This window comes from Balaenoptera borealis (genome assembly GCF_965194805.1).
Source record: "Balaenoptera borealis genome assembly, chromosome: 17".
NCBI classification, from domain to species: domain Eukaryota; kingdom Metazoa; phylum Chordata; class Mammalia; order Artiodactyla; family Balaenopteridae; genus Balaenoptera; species Balaenoptera borealis.
The window spans coordinates 17,422,972-17,449,366 of record NC_138876.1 but is presented as its reverse complement, the minus strand read 5'-3'; the positions used below and the strand labels follow the sequence as shown (position 1 = coordinate 17,449,366).

Sequence of the window (26,395 nt, the reverse complement as noted above, 5' to 3'; positions counted from 1 at the left end):
ATAAACTATTCAATTTTAAAGGTAGAGAGAGAGAGAAGCATTTTATTCTTTCTATCATGAACAACATCAGTCAACCAAGCTTCACATTTTGGGTAAAAATTTTTTAAGTATGAATTTTTTCAGAACCTATTTTATTAAAAAAAAAAAAAGGAAGAACAGGTGTATTTTGGCAGAGAAGTAAAATATAAAATATGCAAAATTTGTTTTAAAATTGGCATACAAAATTTTAAAACACAGTACAATTATATAAAAATACAGCACAGCCAACGGCCTGTAAATTTCCTTTGGCATTTCATTTGGTAGAGTTAAACAGAAAAACCTTTCTAAAAAAAAATTAGCTATCAACACAGTACATAAGTTAGGTTGTATATGTTGAAAGAACTTTTCCTTGAGTTTCCAAAATCCTTTTCTTACATGATAACCCACATAAAGCATGACTAGTGAGGTATATAGGGCAAAACACTGTTAGGCGGATGTACAATAAGGAAAAAGTGCATAAACAAAGAATTCTTCCCATTTTCATAGAAATATCAGGTTAAATCTGAGTTCTTCTTGATGTATCATTTTACTTTGGCAGAATTAAAATAAACCCATACAAATGTCTTTGTTCAAGTCCCAGCAGCAGTGATATGTCTCCTTTGGTGGCATTATCTGATGCCACAATACCGCACAGTCCCTAGAGGAACTAAGGTTTTGTGTGTGTCTGCATCTGTAACTGCAAACATCAAACGTAAGATCATACATCAAGCACCATGTCATACTGTTGTCCCTTCTTCCGCCTGCCACATTTATTGATGAGAACCACATACAGTGTCAAAAGCATGACCCAATAGCATGCATACAGCAACGTTCCAACAATTAAAACTGTCTGTTTGGATTCTGAGAATGGCTTTTTAGATTCCTTATAAATGGTGAAAATCACACCACCCAGGAGGATTGTAAACCAAACTGATACTGGAATGAGTCCTATGAAATTAACAACAATGGTTTTCCTTCCAGATGTGCCCCACCCAGCTTTGTTGATCGTTGCAATTGCAAACATCTTGGCGGGAAGTAAACTTGACATGTATAACACTGAGTAGAGGGACATGAAGACCATGACGATATTTCCTCTAAGGCAGCTGGCAAAGGATGATTTTATGAGACCCACTAACTGGACAGTTAACAAGAAAAGAAGGATGTTCCAAATTTTACCCCTGTAGAACAGCTGGATTACTGTGGCAATGAGAAAGAAAGGGAAGAACCCAGTGATGACTGCTTCATAGGTCATCCACAAGTGATGTTTATGAAACCACATGGCATTGTACAGCCACTCGCGGAAGTAGGACTTGCTCCAACGGGTCTGCTGGTTTAACCATCTGAGATATTCTATAGGTGTTTCAGTAAGGCACTTGGATCGAGCTGTGTATTTTGTTGCATAACCCAGACTCAGCACTCGGTTCGTTAGATGCCTGTCATCTCCAAAACTACATTGGCTGCCCATAAATTCTTGATTGTACCAGTCTTCCACAAATTCATGCAATAAGGAGTTTCTGTACATTCCCAGAGGTCCACTAATGCACTGGACACATCCAAAATAAGACTGACAGGCCCTTTCTATGTTAAAAGCCATCCAGTATCTCACACTGCTGAGGAAGGAGATCCAGGAATCATACTTGTTTAAAATCTGCAAGAAAAATATAAGTAAAAATAATTAAATAAAGGTAAGCCCCAGATAAAAATTCCAGCAAAATCTGCACCATTGTAAGGTTACTACCTAGAGTAATGTTTGTTTTTTTATCTTTCTATTTAGCCTCTTTCCTTTTTTAACACGATTTTACATTATTTTCTTTCATTCTATATACTATATTAATTTGATAAGCTGGGTGTATGTGTTGGGACTGCTTTTTTTTTTTAAATGAAAGCTTCTTTCTTTCTTTCTTTATTTTTGGCTGTGTTGGGTCTTCGTTTCTGTGCGAGGGCTTTCTCTAGTTGCGGCAAGCGGGGGGCCCCTCTTCAACGAGGGGCGCGGGCCTCTCACTGTCTCGGCCTCTCTTGTTGTGGAGCACAGGCTCCAGACGCGCAGGCTCAGTAGTTGTGGCTCACGGGCCCAGTTGCTCCGTGGCATGTGGGATCTTCCCAGACCAGGGCTCGAACCCGTGTCCCCTGCATTAGCAGGCAGATTCTCAACCACTGCACCACCAGGGAAGCCCAGGACGTCTTGACAATAATTTTTTTCTACTCCATCACTCTCTGTACTCTTTTGTTATGTGTTTTGTTTCTTTTTCTTGTTATGTTATAAAATTGAGATTTTTGTAGGCTTTAGTTCTCAGCCCTTAAATTATTCTCCCACTGGCAGTCCAGTGGTTGAAGACTTCGCCTTCCAATGCGGGGGGGTGTGGGGTCCATCCCTGGTCGGGGAGCTGGGATCCCACCCACATGCCTCACGGCCAAAAAACCAAAGACATGAAACAGAAGCAATATTGCAGCAAATTCAATAAAGACTTTAAAAACATGATCCACATCAAAAAATCTTAAAAAAAAATTATTCTCCCACTTTCTTACTATCTAATATTTGAAAGTTTTTAAGTCCTATCCTCTTCTCTTTTCAACTCATCCAACTCTATTATTCTCCTTCCTCCTCAGTTTTAGCAATGCCAGGGATAAAAGGGTTTGCTCTGGCTTCACCCCAAAACTGGAATCCTGAAATAATGCTCTACACAAAGGCTATTAAAATTATTAGTTTTGGGGGGCAATATTTCTTAATTCTCTCCTCTGTCTCAATTTTGTTCAGTTTTCATCTGGATTTTACATGCTTCCTTTTTATCACCAGGGTATTTCTTTGTCCATCTAGTGTACTTTCTTTGCCTTCACTATTACCATGCATATAAATATGGGTTATACAGCAACACAATACCTACATTTAAAGTCAAAATTCCATGTGCTTCTCACATCTTTTGCTAAAATCTAGTGCACTTTTGCAAAGGGCTCACTTTAATCTTCATATATTTTCACATATTTGTTTTCCCATTCCATAAATTTCAAATCACCTTCATTAATATTTGTTTCGCTTATTGTTTCTCCATTGATAACAAATAATGGGAAATAAATAATAATTGGAAAACTCACTTAATTGTTCCTTTGACTTTCTCTCTAGTGTAAATTTGAGTTGCTGTTTCTCTTTTTTTTCCTTTGTATTCCAATTTGGATTTTTGACCAACCATATATTGTTCAACTTTTAAATACATAGTCATATGACATAGATTCCATCTCCTGCCATACCTCCATTTTTTAACCCTTGTACTAAATGAGTTCCAACATCATTTTACCAGAACATTAAGTTGTGGCTCAAGAAGATATGGCAGAAATTATTACACATTTACATTATATTTTATATAACTTATCAGCCACTACATACTTGTGTTATAACCCAGGATTAAGCAAAGAAATCATAAGTTACTTCAATTTAGACAGCAGAAGAGGTATAAAGTGGGTCCAAGGCACATTCTAGTATGTCTCTGGCACCAGAAACAATAGCTGGCACAGATTTGGGCGTATAATAAATGTATGTTCAAAGAATCAACGAGTGAGGGCGCTACTAAAAGTGACTCATGCAAAAAGTGAACTCATACGCACCTGGACATCTCCCCCGACACCTCCAACCATGGGATCTTCTTCCAAAACTTTTACCATCTCCACAGATGAGGCAGGGTCAAGCATGGTGTCTGAATCACAAACCTGCAAAGAAGAAAGTAAGAAATAAGTTAAAGAAAAGAAGATGATGAATATGCTCCATGTAGTCAAAAGCGGGCATATGTATTATGCCTTCAGCCTATTGTCACAAGGCCTCAATAAGCGAGTAACACAGGGATGAGAGTTTGTTATATGATGGCCAATACAAAGAACCTGCAAACTCAATATTTAAGCTATAGATGTTTTGCCTCTCTCTTGCCTTGTCTGTCACTGTTTTGTATGCGGCTATAAGCCTGGCAGGCCAGTAACTAGGGTAGTAGAAAAAGAAGGCATAATTTCAAATCCACCTTTCAACCTCTCAGCATCCAGATTTTATGGCCACACCCACCTCTATTGACTCAAGCTGGGAAAGGTAAAACCAGAAAGCTAAAATAAGACTAAAAACAACAGGAAGGGGGCAACCTAGAATTAATGTTCAAGTAACTCCGCCTGCTTGTGAGATAAGCAAGCCAAGGGAACTGCCTCTCTGAAATGACTAAACTTGAACCAAACTTCTGAGGTTCTGCATATTTAAATTGGTCCTGCCCCTCCCAGTTTCCAACAGCAAAGTGCCAGAAGTTCTCTGAGAGAGATTGTTCACATGGTGAGTTTAACTGTCAGAAGGGAATGCTCTCAGAAATCTCCTGGGAGGGGTCTGTTATAGTGGGATCAAAGAGTTTTCTAAAGAAGTTCAATTTCTGGATGTTCTTTAGTGATAGAATGTCAACTAGAAAACCACCGTCTATGACAGTCTGTGAAAGCATGTATGTTCATGGATATAACAGTATTAATTTGTTTGTGTGTAAAGGGTATAACTCTAGCCCTTCTTAAAATCAGTCTAGTAGAAACAGGATTTCTAGCTGTCTCCTCACCAATTAATGAGAAGTGTGCAATTTCAAAACTGTTGGCTGTTTAGCTCTGGGCTAGAAACTGTGGGAGAAATACACCAGTTCACAAGGAGCTTAACCTCACACTGGGAGAAACCACAGGACTGATTTGCACACAGGAAACAATTGGAGAACAAATCAAAATGTCTTTCTGTCCACACTGAATGTATCACTGTAATTTGTTGAAACTACATGATCGCCAGTCGTAAGATTTCTCACTAAGACATATGGAAATGAGGCAAAGTCACCAAATTTTGACTAAAATGAGTGGAAAATGTCAAGACAAGACATTATTGGGAGGAACCAGCCACCTCAGTCTTAACCACAGAATCATCAGCTAAATTGCTTAAGACCATGGCTCCCCCTCCTTCACTGTTCTAGCCAAGAGACAGTGACGCCCCTTTCTCCGAATCTAAAACAGGAGTTGGCAAACTAAGGTCTATGGACAAGTCTGCCTTTGCACCAATTTCTATATGGTCTGGGGGTTAAAAATAGCTTTTACCTTTTTAAATAGCTGAAAAAAAATCGAAAAAGAATTTTTTGTGACACATGGAAATTATATGAAATTCAAATTTCAGTGGCCATAAATAAAGTTTTATTGGAATTCAGTCATGTGCATTCAGTTTCATATTATCTATGGCTGCTTTCACACTAAAACAGCAAAGTTGAATAGCTGCAACACAGACCATATAGCCCGCAAAGCTTAATGGTTTCTATCAGGCCTTTTACAAGCAAGTATGCCAACCCTGAGCCTAAAGGAATTGGTTGGGGGGCCGGGCCGGGGGTGGGTCTCTTTCATAAAAAAACAAAGAACAAACTAAAAGAACAAGTTGAGATAAAGTATGTTCTAAGTCCCAGTTTAACTCTACTAGAGGTTTTTAGGATTGCCTCTATCTCCTATTCTTATAATAGGCCAAGATTTGACTATTATAACAAATCAAGAGGCCGCAATGAAATCTTGAGTTCTGTACCTTACTACTTTTATGACCTTGAACAAACTGTTACCATCATCATGATACCACAGTGACACACTGTATGTAAAAGTACTTGGTAAATTACAAAGGCTCACAGAAAAGTCATATATGCCATTAGTATAGGGTGCTAATCTTTCATTGTTTGTACTTGCTAAGTAAACCCACTCATTACCATGAAAGGTGACTCAGTAAAGGGAATCACTGAACGGAACATGAGCATGGATTACGTGTCAAGAATATCTTATCACAATGAACAAGTTCAAATGTATCCAAAACACCCATAGCAGTTAGATATAGAAATTGCTATAAATCTGTTAAATAAGCTGTTAGACTGTAAGTCCATTCCAGTTTATCTCACTGATCTTAAAGTTAATCTACCTCACAACAATTTAAATAAAAATATCCTGTAGAAATATTGTTATTTATTCTACCATATGGTTTTCAACTTCTAAGACCCAAGTCTAAAATGCTGAGTATCCGTGTTTCACCTTTTTTTAAACATATTTCCTTTCAGATTGACTGGTGGGTTCTCCACCTCTGCCTGCCCTGAACCACTTCAAAGGGCACTGAGAGCTACACAGCAAGAGGAAAACTTAATTATTCTGGCTGCCTTCAATGAGGAAACAGGCTGAAGATAAATCAAGACTCTTTCTGTTACTACTGCTTTCACCCTTTGCTTGCTTGTAAACCTCAATCCTTTGTTAATCTTTTTTTTTTTTAACATCTTTATTGGAGTATAATTGCTTTACAATGGTGTGTTAGTTTCTGCTTTATAATGAAGTGAATCAGTTATACATATACATATGTTCCCATATCTCTTCCCTCTTGCATCTCCCTCCCTCCCATCCTCCCTATCCCACCCCTCTAGGTGGTCACAAAGCACCGAGCTGATCTCCCTGTGCTATGCGGCTGCTTCCCACTAGCTATCTATTTTACGTTTGGTAGTGTATATATGTCCATGCCACCCTCTCACTTTGTCATAGCTTACCCTTCCCCCTCCCCATATCCTCAAGTCCATTCTCTAGTAGGTCTGTGTCTTTACTCCCGTCTTACCACTAAGTTCTTCATGACCTTTTTTTTTTTTTTTCTTAATCTTGACCCTTCCTCTTAACCTGGACCCAGGGAGATGATTTATTTCAACCATGTTTGAAATTTACTTTTGGTCATGATCCCACTGCCCAGTTTCCCTTCCAAAACTTAACCACAGAGTAAATGGAAAGTACCCCCTACCCCCTCTTTCCCCCAGGACATTCTCCCTAATGAAAAGAAGTCAGCCAGAATTTTAAAATTCACCAATAGTTATTTACTGGCAAACACAAGATGGTGCTAGCCCCCAGAACTCCTAACAGTACAATGCCAGAGTAAACACACTACTGAAAGGAAAAGAAAGCACTGTGCAAACCCTTGGAATCAGACAGATCTGCCTCCCAAGCTACAATTGACCAGTTATATTCCCTTGGACTAGCTTTGTAACCTTAAACTCCTTACCTCACCTTTCTAAGTCTCCATCTCTCAGGTGAAAAATATGGATAAGCACATCCACCTCATAAGTTTGCGGTAATGGAGAATTAACTAGATAATGTATGTATAGCACGTATAACGGCTAGCTCATAGTAAATGCTCAATAAAAGGAAGGCATATATACTAAGAAGTGATCATCAAAACCAGAGGCACAAACTAAGAACACTAGTCCAATGAGGGAAGGGGTCCTTCTTATCTGTACTGTAAATAAACCATGACTTGCTCAGAGAGCAAAAACTAATGCCCTGTCCAATGCCCAACAAATTTAAGTTAAACGAGTTGGAGTATTGAGCAGGCAATGTAAAAATCCTGAGATTGGGCTGTCTACTAGGGAAAAAGATCAGAGAGCAGTTTATGGCAGACTATGAGTGGCAAAAACAAAATCATAAGATATAGGACTAAAAAGACCTTTTGAAATTAATCAGTGAAACCATTCCAGGAAAAAATAAATGCCCTCAAAGAAAAATACAGAAACTTTTTTGGGGGAGAGAGATGAGGGATGGGGAGGATAATTCTCTCATAGTAATTTTGTTTATGGTATAAGACCGCAAATCTAGCCAATAAAAAGCCTCTAAATCATAGAAACCTAAACAATTTGGCCCTTATTTGTTGCTCTTTTTAAAAGGAATTGAGAAGATATATAACTTTCTTGTTAGAATGTTACCCAAATTGTTATAAAGTAACACTTGCCTTCAGGCAACCTAGAATCTTTTTAAGACATTAAGGTGAAAAAGGAGTCATTTGGTTATTCTTTTTCCTTTTTCAGGAAGGTTTATACACGAGTAATAGTTGTAGGTGTAAAGCAAAGGCAACAAGCCAGCTGGAAAAATGAGAAACCAAATGTTGTCACCTCTAGGCTTAAGCCAGGAAACACCCTTATTCCAAATGGTTGGAATCCTCATTCTAAAGAAAGGAATCAGGAAATCCCATAATGGTTGCCTTAAATCAGGGTTTACATTCAAGAACCCAACTTTGAGGGAAAGTGTAGATAAAAAATGAAAAGAAAATTCTAATGCTATACTCCCTTTTGTGTTGCTGTTTGTTGTTTTTGTTTGTTTGTTTGATCCCAATCTTGAAAAGCATAGGTATGTTGCTAGAAAGAAATTAAGACAGTCCTAAGTTAGAGTCTTCAGCTGAAAGTGAGCTCAGAAATCATCTCTTCTACCAGTTGAGGCCCGTAGCAAGTAAACAGTTAAATCAAGAATTCAGATTTCCCCATTCTTATTTCAATGTGCTCAATTTCATCCTCTAAAATGAAGGATACAAAGTCACATTAACATTCTCAACATGACCCTTCAGAAATTTTCAGAAAATAGGAACCAATCAAATGTTATACACAGTCAATCCTCATTATGCACGGTAGTTATGTTCTACAAAGCTCCCATGAACAGTGAGTTAGCAAATACTAAAAAATTGCTTCTAGCGGACATATAGAGTTAGGTTCCTCAAAGTCTCTGGTCACGGCATTTTTGTCTAGTGATCAATACCTAACCTTGTTGTATTTGTGCTTACTTGTTTATTTGTGTCACCTTATTGAATATGTATTGTTGATTCATTAACATTGAACTCATGTCCAATAGCACTGTAACTCATGCCTGAACAAAGTTCATCTAACAAACCTATTTTCTCCATAAGGCAATTATAGCCTTCTTGTGTTACGAACACTAGACAACATTTCAACACTACACTTGGGGACCATTTTAAACAGCTACATCAGCAACCAAAAGCACAAAAATATGAAAAACATGATATTAAATAGGCTAAAGAAGTTACTCGTTGACAGTATAAAAGGTAAAACAAAAAGGCAAAGCATAATCTTGTGTGACCTCAGCTGGGAACATGCACGTCGGATGACTCACTTTTTTTTTGCCATTCTGCACATGTCTGCAGATGATCACAAAAGCACTGCAACTATTGATTTTCGGGTAATAAATACATTTTAGTCTGTAGGTTAACTTGTAAATACAGAATCCATGAATAATAAGGGTCAACTCTCCTATTATGAATGATTTAGTCTTACTTTCCTCCTGCTCAAAGAATCTTGGATAGCTATGGTACTGCCAGATTAAAGTAATAATAAAATTGCTTCCTATAATCTTCCCTTTTAGAAAATGTTCATACTTATTGTATAACTTTTACCTGGGAAATTCTTAACACACACATCGGACGATACTTTTTCCTTTGTTATATAGACTGGAGGCCACTTATGTGGTAATATCAATGTTCAGTGAAAAGAGATATGAATAAAGCAATTATCTAATCTAGATATCAAAAGATACTTTAAAAGTCTTCTGATATTGTTAAGTAAAAAATACAAAAAAGTAAACATGATGTAATCTCAAAATTGTTTTTAAAATAAGGAAAAATAGAAAAGTATATGCTGGAAAGTATTAAATTTGATAATCTATGTATGGGTCATGTATTCGCTTCAGATGATTTTTTTTAATTGAAGTATAGTTGATTTACAATGTTTCAGGTGTACAGCAAAGTGATTCAGTTATACATACATACAGATCTATTCTTTTTCAGGTTCTTTTCCATTATAGATTATTACAAGATATTGAATATAGTTCCCTACGCTATACAGTAGCTCTTTATTATCTATTTTATATATAGTAGTGTGTATCCGTTAATCCCAAATTCCTAATTTATCTCTCCCCTCTCTGCTGCAGATTATTTTAATTTTGCTCATTGCACTTTTCTACAACTTTGAAAACGTTTCTCCAGAAAATACTTTGATTCAAAATTAAGAAAATCTTCCTCATCCACCTCCTTATTTCTCACTCCCTGTATTTGATTTTCTCACTTTATTTTTCTTCTTCTGCTTTTCTATCTTCTCTATCTCTGGAAGCCGCCACTAGCATCACAGATGAATTTCCTACCATGCTGGCTTCATCTTAAACTAAAGCTTCCCTCCATGTTCTATGTCAGCATTTATTATTTGACAGGCTACAAGGCTGAAAGAGTAATTACTATAGAAGACTAGAGATGAGAGGGGAGAGATATAAGAGGTAGTGATCGATAAAGGCTTGTTCGGAAAGAGACCAGAGGGAGCCAACCCAGAAAGCTCAGAAGTGCAGGTAGAAAGGTTAACCTTGAGATAGGAGGGGAGGTGGGGTACCCTTGAAACTGTAAGCAGAAGAGAGTCAGATCTTGACAGCCTTCACAGCCTGTACTTTTGCTGTTCTCTTTTGTAGAAGGCAAGATCATCTGTTTGTAGTTAAGCAGGGAGGAGTTTGGGTAAGGCCCTAGGAGAGTGATGAGGATCTGAAATAACAGACACGAGAGGAATAAGCGAGACGTCTATTCAAGATCAAGTGAAAAGAGTGCTGACCAGTGCTGGGGATCCAGCTGCAACTGGAAACCAATCATTCTGGCCATCTCTCTGCACAGCTAAACAGTGTTCTCTAGCCAGGTTAGCAAGTAGGAGCAGATAGATGGTCAGTTTCTTCCCCAGCCCCCATTCTCTCTTGTGTATTAGCACCTGAACTTTGCTTCCTTCCATCCCTAACCAACTTGAACTCCACATTCAATCACTTGTAATGCTCAGGAGCCAATATCCTCAAACCCCTCCCTCTTTGTCTTTCTGTGGCCTCTGCTCTGTAAGTCTTGGACCCTGGGTCAGTCAGAAGGAAGGATGAGAGTACTATATTAGATTGAACTTTATGCAATTTCTGTTTTTATAGGGCATAGATGAGGCATGGCGGGATAGTATTTACTAGTTTCAGAATGCCAAAAGAGTTTTTACCCCTGTTTGAGTGCTCTGAATGATCTGGAAGTCTCAAGCGGATTTGGGGCCCAGTGAACAGCTGTTGCTAGGGTCAGTCTATCTGGAGGCTTCAGCCCGAAGGAAGGAAAGTTCTCAAGCCTGATTAGGGCACTAGCAAAAAGCCTACTCTAAAATTTCATATTTTGTATTAGTTTTTCCTGGACAGGCACAAGTCAAGTTGTCAAGGATACAAACAAAATTCCAAACAAGATGATGGGAGAGGGGGCATTGGGAGAAGCAGGTTAAAAAAAAAAAACAAGAAGAAAAATCTCACAATCATGTCATGATTAGAAACGACAAACGTAAATTGTGTTAACTAGAATTAAAGGCAAAACATCAAAACAGATGTTTTCTCATTTTAGGCCCAGAGCTTCATTCTTCAAATCCTCTGTAAGTTCCCTAGCCATTCCTTACTTTAAAAGTTTCAGTTTATCCTCTCATCTGGGCCTGAAGTTGCAATAGGTAAATATGTAAAAATGTCTTGATTTAACTAAAACAGCCTTATTTGTGAAAGTTCTAGAAATTAGGAGACACTTGGGGTTGAAACTCTAATCAATTCCCCAGAAGGGAGATTTATGCAGATGGTATGAATTGAAGAAATACCTCAAAATTCTTCAGATATTAGCTAAATTAACAACATGTTAATTAGCAATTGACATGTACTATAGTTTTCAAGTAAAGACTAGATAATCATATAAGAAATAATACTTTAACAGCAAACGCTTTAATAATATTAACAATGCCATTATCAACAACTTTTGCTAAGCCGCTTTGGATACATAATTTGAAATAATTTTCTCAAATCCCTTGTGAGATTGGTTCCTTCTAACCAGGTAACTGAGGTTTGGGAGGTGGTCTTGCTCAAGGTCAACCAGCTACAAATTGTTAATTAGAACCTCAGTCAATTGACATTGAAGCCAGTGGCCACTGCCATCCCATTACACAGAGAGACACACTGGGCATCACTTTGTGTTGATAAATCCCCTAAAACATATGATGGGTCTTCCAAAAACAAGGATTTCACATTTAAGAAAAGAGGAAAAGTGTCCGGATGCATATTTGAAGCCAGAGACAGTTCTCCTTTCTCGATATCATCATGAATAAAATCTAACTAAAATATCTGCACAAAAGTACAACTAGAAAACTCACAGGAACCCTATTAATGTTCTAAAGAAGAAACTTTCAGTTAGAACTAGAAGAGGAGAAACCATGCAATTAGCAGTCAGGGAACTAATGAGAGACACAGCCTATCTAATTTTCATGCAAGCAAACACCATCACAAAGGCTTTCAAAGGTCAAGTTGCAGGGAGTGAGGTAATGCTGTTTGGGGAGTGAAATAAACATGACTTAGATTTTGTTCTGGGAAGGTTGCTTTTTTGTTTTTGTTTTCCTTTTCCCTTTTTCTTTTCTTTTTCTATGTGTTTCAGTTTTGAATTCCTACACTTTTAAATCAAAATTGTTTTCATCGCCCCCATTTTGCCTAGTCTCTGTGAAAAATATTTTATAGCTTTCCCTTGGCCCTGCAGACTTTCTCAAGCTCCTTCTGCTGGAGCAGACACTATTTTCTTACAACGCTGGAGATTTTAAGAGTGTGGAAAATGACGTTGGAATTGATTTGGCAGAACCAAGGGGGCAGAGAAGGTAAGGGAGGGGAAAAGAAGGAAGGAAGGGTCTCATGTTCAAAATAATCTTGATTTCCAACCAATAACACTGCACAAGTTAAGCATTTTCATAGATAGTTTTAACCGTTTTACAAGATTTTTTTTCTCTCTCTTTCAGAATGTGCTTTCAACAGTCATGCTGTTTTCAGATGAACTGAAAGAAGCACTGTGTCCAGAAGGGACAAGGATGGACTATAGCATATGACTGGAGAGATACAAAGGATGCTTTATTTAAATGTGTTTGTCCTGGCAGATGTGGAAACCTACCTGTACATAATCCACACTTCGTCCCAGTGCTCTGAAAGCCGTGTACATGACTTCTCTTTTTCCACCCCATTTTTGCATGATGCAAATACTCTTGTTGGACAAGACCAACTGAGTGACATGTTGTGAGCTTTCTTTATGTGACTCATCCGTCTCACCAGGACCCTTCACGTGAAAGTTGTTCTTCCAGATATAAGTGGCTGATTTATCCCTGCCCATGACTTCGCTGAAGATGTCCATCATGTAAAGGTCATCTTCTGAGTTTCCATCTATGACCATGACAACTTTAATTCCAGGGTAGGTTAGCCTTTTCACAGATTGCAAACATTTCCGTAAGTAGTCTGGGTCTTCTTGATACGCAGCAATGCAAAGAGCAACAGTTTTGTTCAACTTAATGGGGGTTTCTAGAGATTTTTTCATTTTTCGGTGCTCCAAAAAGGCAAACAGGCTTTGGATGATGAGGTGTGATGCTAAAAAGGCACCATATAGTCCAAAAGAGAAATAGTAATTATCTGTTTGGATAAATTGGTAGCCAACAATATAAGCAGCTGTGATTCCAAGGAGTAGAGAAACTCCAAAAAGTGTGGTTCCAATTATTCTCAGGATACATAGAAACCTCTCACAATGCATCTGTAAAATAATCACATGATATACTTGGTTAGCCACTCTTGTCCCAGGCTTGTTATATACATGGTATCACAGGGAGCGCATTGGACTGGAAGCCTTCCAGGTGTTCTAACCTTGAGTTTCTCACTTAACTAGTTGTATGACTTTCTGCATCTCAGTTTGCTCATCTGCAAAACAGGGATAAGGATGCCCTTTCTGCATACCTCAGAGGACTCTTTCAAACATCAAATGAGATGATGATGCAGTGTACCATTGAAAACCGTAATGCACATATGCATTATTTTTAGTACGTTAGATCATTTGTCTAAGGATGCACTCTATGTATGTGGTCACAGCTAAGCATAAAATCTAAATATTTTAGTGAGCAAGGCACTCTTTCTTCTTGCGCCATCGTGTTCCCTCACTCCAATACTGACCAGTGAAAAATCTACAGGTTTTGCTAAATTTCTTATGTGTAGTTTTTTGTTTTCAATAAATTTATTTATTTTATTTATGTATTTTTGGCTGTGTTGGGTCTTCGTTGCTGCGCATGGGCTTTCTCTAGTTGTGGCTCGCGGGCTCTAGAGTGCCGGCTCAATAGTTGTGGCGCACGGGCTTAGCTGCTCCGCGGCATGTGGGATCTTCCCGGACTAGGGCTCGAACCCGTGTGCCCTGCACTGGCAGGCGGATTCTTAACCACTGCGCCAGCAGGGAAGTCCCTCTAATGTGTAGTTTTATCTCATCTCCAGTGCAAATCCCTCAGCTCACACCTTTCCCATGCAGCTAGCCAAGGTTGAACGTAAGGATACGTGGATTCTATCCTTCTAGGTCTTCCATCAACTAGCTGTGTGACTTCCAGCCAGTTGCTTTTCCTCTCTGGGCCTTAGTCTTTAAAAATCTGTTAAATGAGGGCATTTAGACTCAATTATTTCCCAAGTCTCTGTTGCCATTAAAATTTCTTTATGCACAGATATCCTACACAGACATTTATCAAAGCCCCTGAAATTCTGTATTACATTCCTTTGTTCAAATGGCTGTCTCCCTCATCCACCATTAATACCAGCTGGTTCGAACCTGGTGACGAGGAACTTTACTGGAATATAGTAAGAACACAATAAATGTTTGCAGAAATAAATCATACAATTAGAGAAGAAATAGCATCATGCTTAATTTCAACAGGTAAATTTTCTTTTGTCTTAAGAGCTTTAACACATTAGACCTAAAAACACATTCCAGTTCTTAATAATATACAATTTTGTACACCTCCCTACCGTTTGTGAATCTCCTGAAATATTTTGAACTAGAGTAGAGGAGGATCATCTATTTCGTATTTCTCAAAGCATCTCCAATTATGAGCATAGAAGAGGTGCTTGGTAGACCTTTAAAATTTGTTTCTTTTTGGTTTCCTAGACCCAGTTCCAATATGTGGAGGAGAGGGGGTTTCCTACACATGTCACAAACAATTCCTTGGACACCTGCTGGGTGCCTGACAATTAAATCAATGTTGATATCATATGCCTGACAGAATCAGATTCCACAGGTTAAGAGTTCAGTCCTACAAGACTGCCCCCCACAAACACCCACACTTCAGATGCCAGGTGCAAGCCCAGGTTGTTACCTGTAATTACGATAAACTGGGTAAAAATCAGAGGTTCACAAGATCCCCTCCTGTGTTCAATTAATTTGCTAGAAGGAACTCACAGAACCAGGGAATCTGTTTACTCATTAGATTACTGGTTTATTATAAAAGGATGTAACTCAGGAACAGCCAGACGGAAGAGATGCACAGGGCAAGGTATGGGGAAAGGGCGTGGAGTTCCATGCACCACTCTCCCCAAATCTCCACATGTTCATCGATCCATAAGCTCTCTGAACCCTCTCCTTTGGGGTTTTTAGAGGCTCCATTACATAGGCATGATTGATTATATCATTGACCATTGGCAACTGAACTCAATCTCCAGCCTGTCTTCCCTCCTCAATGGTCTGGGCAGGGAAATGGAAGTTCCAACCCTCTAATCACATGTTTGGCTCTACTGGCAACCAGCCTCAACAAGGTGCATTCCAAAAGTCACCTCATGAGCATAACAAAAGACATCTCTAAATTTGCAGGTAACTCCAACTTAATCTTTTCCCTTAATTCAACTAGTTTTTGAAAGCTAAGTAAATTTATTTTCAAAGTTACTTTGGGCTAAGCAATTACCTCTGCAAAATCTCTTATTGGGTATGCTATTTATATTTTCCTATTCCACATTAAGACTTAAAATTGAATGTTGACATAAAACCTATTAACATCTTGGTTTACTAGTTGTGTGGCCATCACATCACTCAGCTCCAAGTGACATTATTTACATTGTAGTCCCTGTGGTCATCATTGAGGTGGTCCTGAGTGGATACGCATTACACTTTAGGGTAGCTTACTGTGACCGCTCACCAATTGTGTTTCCACTCCTTCTGAGCAGACTGCTTGATGCGGCCATGGCGTTCCAGCTTTTGTTAATCTGAGATGTGCCACTTCCAATAGGACTTTTAAGGGGGAGAATGGGCCTCCTGCAATTTCTCTTTTCCCTCCACAGTCTTGATGTACATATCAACAGGTCCTAAGGGATTGCAGAGCCCAAAGATAGAGGGAGCTTGGTCCTTGAACTGCCACATGGAAGGAAGCCAGCCACCAATGCCACCAATCAGGAATACCTGCCTTGGACTCTTATGTTAACAAGAAATAATTTTTGAGTTTGCGTTTGTTTGTGTGCCCATTACTTATTTTGGGTTTAGTTTCCCAAACTCATTACAATCTAAGTAATGCAAAGCAGGCTGGAGACCAGGGTTTGAGCTTGTGGACATTATTTTTCTTTGTGAAACGGAGACGATGGTACTTGTCAACAACATTCACAGGGCTACAGTGAGGAGCAAAATCAAAGTGTTTGTGAAACTGTTTTTAAAAAAATCAGAAACACAATACAAAGTATCAGCTAACAGGGAAGCTAAAAAAACAAAGCAAAACAAAAACCAAATGTGCGTTCCACTTTTAGTACTTATATAGGATTTCATAGAATGCAACAAATACCCTGATAAAGGTAATCACGACAAAAATGGGAAGTTCAAACTGCTGGGCAACGGTGAAATGCTGAGTTTTCAGTGCAAGGCAAGAGAGCACAGCATCCCTTGTTAATTAAAACTGCTGACTGGATGCTGAAAACTCCCAAAGTGTACATTAACCAATGCCTAAAAGTGCTGGGAGCACCAGACTAGGAACTTGTCTTTTCCAAGACATGAGTCATTCTCACAAGAGTGAAAAATTTCAAGGCGACTAAAACTCTCTGCCTGGGCGAAGCTTAAAAGTGTGTTCTGCTTGTGTTTCAAATCAGCATAGCCAGCAAAAGAACCGCCTGCTATTCTTTTCCATTATTCACATTTTCCTTGCTTTTATCAGCACGTGTGGACACAGAGAGTGTTCGCATAGCATCTGCTGGCCACTGCTGAAGTGGGAACACCCTCTTACATCATAGGAGTCTACAGAATGTCCTTTTTCAGCCTGGGAAAAGTTGCTAGTAAACTGCAGCAATAGAACCTTTCTATTTCTGCAAGGTATCGCGTTGTTGCCTAGCAAGACACATGAAGCATCTCAGTACAGGCCAAAGGGTTAAAGAGCCAGCTACATTGAGGGAATACATTGATCTCAGGGACTGACGCACAGGATGTTTCTTTATAATTTCAGAGATATGGGCGCCATATGTGTGAGACTTTCTGAGACAATCCCCAATTCAAATACTCTGTTTCATAAGCAAACTCTCCTTCTCAGACATATGGTTTATTGCTAAATTGGAAAATATGGTTAGTTTCACCCTAGATCATTTGCTGATAGAAGACTTAGAAATCTACCTCCCATAAAGAGTGAAAATATAAAACTTGGATTTTTTTTGCCCAGGATTAGACTTTAGTCTATTAATTGATTTCTAAGTTGCTCTTGGACTTGATACCAATTATTCACCAAGGACTAGTCTTCACAGAATTCTAGGCCAAACCAAGTGTTAAAGAATAGCTTGGTGCACCTTAATGTAAACGCCACAAAATCAACAGATTTTATATATATATTTTTTCACTAATGTGCTCCAAGGACATAGAACATTGCCTGGGTTATGGTTGGTATTCAGGAAATATTCGCTGAATGATAGATGTGACTTTACTCCTAAATATCATCATTGGCATCATTATTATGTCAGCTAACTTTTTTTCATCATTTGCTAGGCAACAGGCATTTAAGCAAGTTTTGTTTACTTGAATAGCAAAATCCTATTTAACTTTAATAACTTTAGGTGGTAAATATACTGTTAATCTCATGTTACAAATCACATATGCATATGACGGGGCAACCAAGACTGAGTATTTAGGTAACTTACCCCACATCACACAACTAGGAAGAGGGTTCACACGGTGGCATAATGCCAGGTGACTAGACTATTCTCAGTAAATATTGGCTGAACAGATTTGAACCTTCATGACAAAATAGGCCACGTCCTTTTGTTTCTCATTAATAAACATGTTGTGTAAGGAAAGATTAGAAAAGAACGTTGAAAACTGTTTTCCTGCTGTAATGGAAAAATGGATATCATGTACTCAGGTACAGATACAACACCAGCCAATACTCAGGGAAGATTTCTGGGCTCCTATACCTTCCTATGTGTGTACAGTCAAAAGGGACCTGGAATGATGTTGTCCGAAAGGGAGCTGGCTGGTGGTTCCACCTACACGGCAGCGACGCTGCTCTTAATGCCAACAGTCAAAATCCTGTTTAACCGTAAGAGAGGCGTTTCGGTTTCCACTGGTTCCGCCTGCAGAGCAGATATAAGTCTCGCTGTTTGCTCGTGTACCCCAAGTGGGACTCTATAGGTCATTGGGCATCAGAGCCTTTCCCTCGCCCTTGACCTTCCTTGTATTAACCAGACAGCAAATGGCAGATGAGAGAGAATACCAGCTGCTCTCACTGCCCTAGTGCAGTGGTGAGAACTGAGTTCCCTCAGCTTTCATTAAGGGGGCCTTCCGTTTTGGATCAGGGAGAAGCTAAAGTGAATTCAGATGAGTCAAGTCAGCATCTAGGAAAGGCTGCAGACATTAGGCCAAGTGATAGCTCTTCTGAGAGGCCCTAGCTTCCCACTCCTTCCAAAGTACCTCCTCCAGTAAATCAACTGTACTCCAAAAAAATTTTTGTTAATAAAAGGAAACATTAAAAAATAGACTCCTCCACCCTGCCCTCTCTTCACTCCCTGTCACTCTCTCCCCTGACCCTGTTTGATTTTCTAAGTTACACTAAGAACACTCTTTGGCCATAGGGATTTGCGTATCTCAATTAACTGTGTATTCCTGTATCATAAAACAAGGTGTGGCACATAGTAGGTACTCAATAAACACATTTTAAATAAGCGAATAAATCATGTGGACTCACGTTGCCAATGCAGGCTGACAGAGCACAGGGCCCTCCTCTGTCTTCGCTGCAGGGGTAATGAATATGCTGAGCCCTTAAGGGTATCCTTCATCCAGCAGCTTTTTTCTTCCTTTTAAAACCAGTTCTATGATTTCTTGCCCAGCTATTTAAAGGTCATGATTGTAGGGGGTACCAGACAGGCTCTACAAGACCTTTGGATAACAAACTTTAAAAAGGCAAATGCTCCCTAACAGCATTTCCTGAAATTATAAGTTGTAGTCTGAGCAATCTTATGAGTTCAGGGGTCAAGTTTGGAGCATGAGGGATAATGAGATCATCTTTTTTTCCGTTTAAACTCTAGTTGTCTTACAATATTTATTGTCCATTAATCTACACTCTTCTTTGTGTTTAGTGCTAATGACTTGTGAGTGTGTGTGTTTATGTGTGTGTTTGGGTGTACACACCCACATATATTGGCCTCTGGAACCAGACTGAGTTGGAATAGACTCCTGACTATCTTATAATGGTTTCTTTTAAAGACTGGGTAACCTCAAACAAGCTACGTAATACTTGTCATCTTCAGTTTCTTCATCTATAAAATGGAACTAGTCATATTGACTTCACCTAATTATGAGACTAAAAGATGGAGCTCATTTAAATACCTCAAAAGAAATCATCAACAGAGCTCAGTGATGTCAGCTCTCTGCGGGTTAATACCCTGGCAGTAACTATCTAATCAGCCTGACTCTCCTTCCCTTTAAGCTGTTGTTTGTTAGTTAACAAGGGATAACTCTGGCATAATGGAAAGAGGAGCAGGACAGGGAAGAAAAGGATTCAAGCCCAAGCTCCACCTCATATTAGCTGTCCGATTTTAGACAAACCACTTGAGGGGTCTATGAGTGAGCCATGTGTCCTTGGACAATTAATATCTCTGAACATCAAATATTTTGGGGTATAATTCACTTTGTTCATTTTAACGATTTTAACCAGGGCTGAGTGTCTAGAAGAAGGATGGATGGAGGCTGCACTGTGGGCAGTCTCCTCATAGTCACCTGAACAAGGAGGGATACAAAGAGCAAATTGATATTGGCATCTACTCTCTGAGCCTCATTTCCGCATCTGCAAAATGGGAATGATAACTTTTGCAGGCTTACTGTAACCAGGTAAGGAATACATATATTTATTGCAGCTTTAATGGGATATTAATGGCTTCAATGTCTTTTTTTTTTTAACATCTTTATTGGAGTATAATTGCATTACAATGGTGTGTTAGTTTCTGCTTTATAACAAAGTGAATCAGTTATACATATACATATGTTCCCATATATCTTCCCTCTTGCATCTCCCTCCCTCCCACCCTCCCTATCCCACCCCTCTAGGTGGTCACAAAGCACCGAGCTGATCTCCCTGTGCTATGCGGTTGCTTCCCACAATGTCTTAACATAAAGGAACAGTTACTCTTGCACAAGTGCACTTTCTATTGCAACACTTGCACTTCCTATTTCTGCGAGGTATCTCGTTGTTGCCTAGTATCGCACTACAAAGGAATAAAAGGCACATTTAGAGTAAGCTTTACTGAGGGAATAGATTGATCTCAGGGACTGACACACACAATCTAAAAAAGACAAGATCAATGTCCTTTTACTTGTAGCCAATATTTAAACAGACAAAAGCACAAAGGACGACAGGAGATATTTTTTAAGATGTTTGGTTAGTGAATGCACGGCTCAAGATCACATCTAATATAAATAAAGAGCAGAAATGGTTTTAGAACACAGGTTTTCTTTACTCTTAAACTGGTGTCGTGTGGGAGGAGGGGGAAATAGGCCTCAAGTCATGTAGAATGATTAGAATTAGGAATATTTACTTAGGCAGGTGACACTAGCAAGGCATATGGAAATGTACTTCTTTGTAACAAGACATACTCTGCTTGTGGCCATTTGCCTGCTAACAGTGGATTAGAACGTATGGTGAGCAAAAGATTAAAAAGCAGTGGTTCCCAAATGTTGATGTACAACCAAATCACCAGGGAATCTGTAAATATTACTGATGTGTGGCTCCTGAAACATTCTGAGTTAATTGGCATGGGGTGCTACAAGGGCATCAGGAGTTTTTAAATCTCCTTAAGTAATTCTAATCGCAACAAAGTTTGGCAATCACTGGGTTAAAGTCTATGAAAACTTTCATGATCTCATTTGCATTGTTATACATCCCTCAGGTGTATTGCCTCTGCTACCGTCCTCAACTAGAAATCCTAAGAGAAGTACCCAGATGAAGTCTCCCAGCAGTCTACACGTTAGAGCACAGGACCCTCCCCTTCTCCCTTTCTGACCTCCTCTCCCTCTCTGGCTTTGAAGCTGGCCTTTGTCTTTCCAGTCCCACCGCACTTATTCTAGCAGAGACCTGGACCAGAGCTTGCAGGGTTAGGCAATACACCTTTCAAAGACCTTGTCACCTGGGCTGTCTCTGGATCCAGAACTTTACGTTTCAGATTTCTCTTCATTTGCACCAGCTGTATTGATCAAAGACTTGCTAAGATGTCCATTCTTCCAACTGCCCTATTGGTTCCTGAACTTTGCCGTCCTAAACTTCATACTAAAGTTCGCTGTGGCAAAGGGGGAAATTACAGAAAGACTTGGCACGGAATCCTAGCTCTACGTGTTCCTCCACCAGCTCATGGGCCCTGTCTCTATAGGTCATTCCCTATGTAGCCATATGTACCACAATGCCAAATTTCTTCATGAAATCTCTCCTGATCTCTCTCAATCCGATGTGTTTTCTCCTCAGTTTGAACCTCCATAAAACTTGACTAACCCAGCTGCAGCATAGTCCAGCTCAACGGTGTTATATTCAAGAATTCCTGAATTAAATTTCATCCGCTCTCCTTACTAACTGTGACTTTCAGTGGGTTGCTTTACCTTTCTGAGGCAAGGTTTCTTTTTTTAAATAAAGTTTTCTTTGGTGGGCAGGAGGGATACTAGATATAATGTATGTCAAGTACCTACTTCAGTGCCTGATACGTATTAGACATGTGATAAATAGTAGTTATTATTTTACTTCTTTATGGGCCAGATTGCATTTTGCCTTATACTATGGTTATTTAAAAACTTCTTTCAGGGACTTCCCTGGTGGCGCCGTGATTAAGAATCCGCCTGCCAATGCAGAGGACATGGGTTCAAGCCCTGGTCCGGGAAGATCCCACATGCCGCGGAGCAACTAAGCCCGTGCACCACAACTACTGAGCCTGCGCTCTAGAGCCCGCGAGCCACAACTACTGAAGCCCGCGCGCCTAGAGCCCGTGCTCCGCAACAAGAGAAGCCACCTCAATGAGAAGCCCGCGCACCACAACGAAGAGAAGCCCCCGCTCACCGCAACTAGAGAAAGCCCACGTGCAGCAACAAAGACCCAACACAGCCAAAAATAACTTAAAAAAAAAAAAAAAAAAACTTCTTTGAGTATGCTTTTCCTATGATGAATTCAATTTAGAGATGCACTACATCTTGCTCATTTTTAAATAAACTGCAGTACAGATTATGCTTTTAAGAGACATTCATTTCTAAATATTTTATTATTTAAATGGAAAAATATTTGAGTTTGACCTTGTATTTATTTTGACTCATATATCAGTGACATTCTCCTAGATTGTAAGGCAGTATATATATAAACTCCACATGTTATAGCTAACATTATGTTATAGATAACATTCAAAATATTATTGAATTTAAGGTATATGCAGCGGGATGACACTAAGTCTATGCAGATTGCTGCTACAGAGGAAAGGATTAAAACCAAGTTGGGGTGACGGAAATGATTTTCCTGCAGGGAGCTGTCCCCCCATTCAGCTGGCCTAGCACTGCCACTGGTTCTGTCCTTACAGCCTCTTAGTGGAACACAGCTTGGGTATGCATGGATAAAAAGAGAACCCAGAAAGGGACAGTGCGGTTTATGCTCTATTCTGCAATTACATTAACTCATAGCTCCCACATTGTATAAAACTCAAGAAGTTAATAATGTAACATGCTACTTGTTCTTAGATTAAAAATATAACTGTGTAATATAGCTTTGCTAAAGGCGATTTCCCCATTAATCCATAGATAAGGCCTTTCCTCACAGTGCCAATGATAGAAAATAAATGAATCAGTGACAGGCATGAACTTAACAATTCAAGAAATATTTCTTCAAAAAAAAACTTAACTGATAAGGAAACCATGGGCAAAAAAAATATTTATGAAATTCAACATCGTGGGACTATTCTACAGACTTAGCATTAATGATTAGTTTCAATATGACTTACTTTCTAGTAAGTCTGTTACTCATTTGTTGCACAATGCTTGTTTTCCAGGAAGGTAGCTGACTAAACGTCATCTTTGTTTTGTGGAGGGTGACATTCAAATTTGATACTAGTCACTGATTTAAGACCTTGAATTCTTATAAACACCATAGCTTTCTCTGATAAGAAAGGATTCAGTTCTAGGTACAATACAAGTAATTCCGGTAATTTACATGTCAACACTTCTACAATAAGCTTTTCTGTTCACCCAACTCAGATGTTATATAAATAAGAAAAAGAAAACAGGAGTAATGATATCCTCATTATAATGCTCTAATCCAGAAATGTCTCAGAATTTTGAATTATTAGCCCCAATATTGCTTAATGCATACACAACATAATATACATACTAAAATTTGTACTTCAAAGAGTTAAACTTTATTGAAAAGTTAAAATAGCCAAAATATTAGGAAAACCTTTGGTGGGATATGATAAGTATTAAAAACAAACAAACAAACAGTATTTCAGCTGTCTGAGTAATCTTATTTAGCTTCCAGAATAATGCAGTGAAAACTAATGTAATGAATGATTCAATTTGCACAAATTGGAATGAAAGGAAAAAAAAAGTTTAGAAGTTAAGAGTTCTTTTCAAACCTATTCTGTCACATTTTCAATTGTATCTACAAATAGTTTGATGGGCATAACTATTTGTTCTACCCAATTCTATATAAATACACGTTTTAATTTTTAGCCTTTCATCATTGGCATGTTTGAATGTGTGCTGACCTTTACAATATTGTGTTAAAATGACCTTTTCAAAAAATCACAATCCTGTTTTAAACCTTCAAAGGTACATTATCATATGCCTTCACTACAATAAGAAATCTGCCAGAAAAAAGCCTTGAAATCTACACTGGGCAGTGAAGTTGTTCTTATCTGTCTCTTCCCTTTTCCAGCAATGTTCAACTACCGACTTCCTTGGCTTTACTCTAAGGCCGAGCTGAAAGTCTATATATACTCAGGCCTCAAGTTGGGGAAGCCCTCGGCCGCCAATCAGGACTTCCCGACCTATTGCGTCACACCTCCCCCCTAGGTGTGACGTCAAAGGCAATCCCAGGCCAGCCACGTGGGTTGGAGTAGTGTAGCCTTTCTGGGCAGCTGTTCGGGAGACACCCGGCAGCAATGGCCCCCAAGGGTGTGGAACCGGGCAGGGAGGAGCCAACAGAGCTCCTACACCCACCTCGTGGGAGCAGGGCTGTAGCAGCTCACTCCACCCAGAGGCGCGTGGGGTTGGTGACTCCCAAGTACTTAGCGCGGGCGTCTGGGGGATGGAGGGAGCGGCCGCGGGAAGCTGGCACCTAAGGCTGTGTAATAGGACCCAGGTCTTGAAAACCCTCCTCCCCAGGCACCGCCTCTCAGCTCCCAGCCTCTCTTTCCAGACTTAATTATCCCTTCAGAGCCACTTCCCCTCGGCTGCGTATCCTTAGCCTGAGGAAAAGCCTCTAGCCTCCCAGTCCTCGCTCTCACACAGACCCTCCTTTCAGACCCGCCCTCCGGTTCACAGGGACCCATTTTGTAGCCCTCGCTCGCGCTGGGCGGGAACCAGCGTGACGAATTCCGCCCAAGGTGTTGATTATCCATCCCAACCTAGCCTCTGGCTCGCCTCCCACCTTCACCCCGGCTCCCACAGCCCACCCCCCACCCGGGGCTGGGCGCTCGGGACGGCACCCCCAAATCCCCACCCGACCGTGCCCCGCGCTGCAGCTGCGGAAAGAGGCGCCAGCGTGCTCGTTGCCACGTCGGAATTGGCTCCCGGGACGCGGCAGCTGCCTGCGCGCGGCACGCGGTCCCCGCGCACGCCCTGCTCTCGCGGCCCGGCGGGCAGCCCTGCAGCCGAGAGGAGGGATGCGCGCCCTCCTCCCGCTCGGGTCTCCGAGTGCCACTGCTTGGGTCGGGGACCCCAGACCGTAGTATGGCTTCTGGAGCCGGGCTGAGCCCGGACAGACCCACAGCGACACTTTAATGGGGTGCAGGGAGTGCAAAGGAGGGGAGGCCAGGGGAAGACGGGGCGTGGCCGAGCGGGGCCGGTAGCTTGCGAGGAGGTGGCGAAGGACCCTCCTTCTCCGGGGCCAGAGCTGGGACCCAGGATCGCTTTAACCCTTTGCATTCCAAGTAAGAAACAGGCTTCCCACTTGGAAAACGCGCCAGGCTGTCCAGGGCTTTCCTTCCCACAGAGAGTGTGTGGGAAAAAAAAAGAAGAGAAGTGATGGGAATAAGGGGGAAGGGGGAGACTGCGCGGAATGTATTTTCCATACACAGTGGAAAATCCTTGTTTCCTAACTCGTGAGCCCCTCTGCAGCTCGGGAAGATGCGGAATGGAAAAGTACATCCCGGGACTTGCAGCCTTTCCCAGGCAAAGAGGTTACCTGTGTTCCAGAAAGGCAGCGGATTTCTGGCGAGCGCCGCAGGGATGGGAGAAGACAGAGAAAATGTTGCTAAGCCTGACAGTGATCTGGAATATCCCCTGATTTGCAGTCTGTTGGAAATTTTCAGACCTCAAACTTTTCTGTCGAAATCTGACTTAAATTTGTTTTTAACTCTTAACGTGGATAATGTCTTCCCTCTCCCTGGCCTATTCGAGGACCCTCAGCGTTCACCAAATCGCGCCAGTGTAACGTACCTTGTTCAGCTCTTGGTCATAAAGTTGTCCTCAGCCTGTCTGTGTGGTCCCGGAGGGTCGGTGGCGGGCAGTTTCCAAAACTGAGGTAATAGGAGATCAGATGAATTTGAGACGACCGGCCAAAAAAAATAAAAAATTTAAAAACAACATTTAAAAAGGATAGGGGAGTCTTAAATGCTTAGGTCTCCCCCACTTTAAAAAAAATCACTAGTATTTTTTAATATTTCCGTTGCACTTCAATCTTCTAAGTCTTAAAGAAAATGTTATCTGTGCTTTGAAAATAAATTAACTTTATTTTATTTTATGCTCTAGTTCCCCCTCCCCTAATATCGGAAAGTCTCTTCTTCGTATTAAAAAAAAAAAAAAAAAAAAAAAAGCCTGGTGAAAACTCAGCAGAACCCAGGAAGCGTAGAATCGGGAGAAAGTCTTTGGCTGGGGCTGGTTCAAGTCCCTGGTTCAATGGGCTGCTGGAAGCCAGGACTGGGTAATTCTTTCCAGACGTCTTGACTTCTCCTTCCTCGCGGTTGTTGCCTTTCTGCCTCCTCCAACTTAAGGGGGTCTTAACAAGTGAGCTGGTGGGTGTTTTAATAGGGCGGAGGAGGGAGTGGGGGGTGAGGGGAGTGGAGAAGGGAG

General features: G+C 40.4%; 1 protein-coding gene across 1 annotated transcript; it reads right to left on the bottom strand.

Annotated features, from left to right (window-relative positions):
• Positions 1 to 138: 138 nt before the first annotated feature.
• HAS2 (hyaluronan synthase 2) lies at positions 139 to 26,395 on the bottom strand. The gene is made up of 4 exons (XM_082364343.1): positions 25,763 to 26,395; positions 12,791 to 13,417; positions 3,616 to 3,717; positions 139 to 1,666 (listed from the first exon to the last, which is right to left on the bottom strand). The coding sequence occupies exons 2-4, from the start codon at positions 13,415 to 13,417 to the stop codon at positions 737 to 739; spliced, it is 1,659 nt and encodes a 552-aa protein (XP_082220469.1). The 5' UTR covers positions 25,763 to 26,395; the 3' UTR covers positions 139 to 736.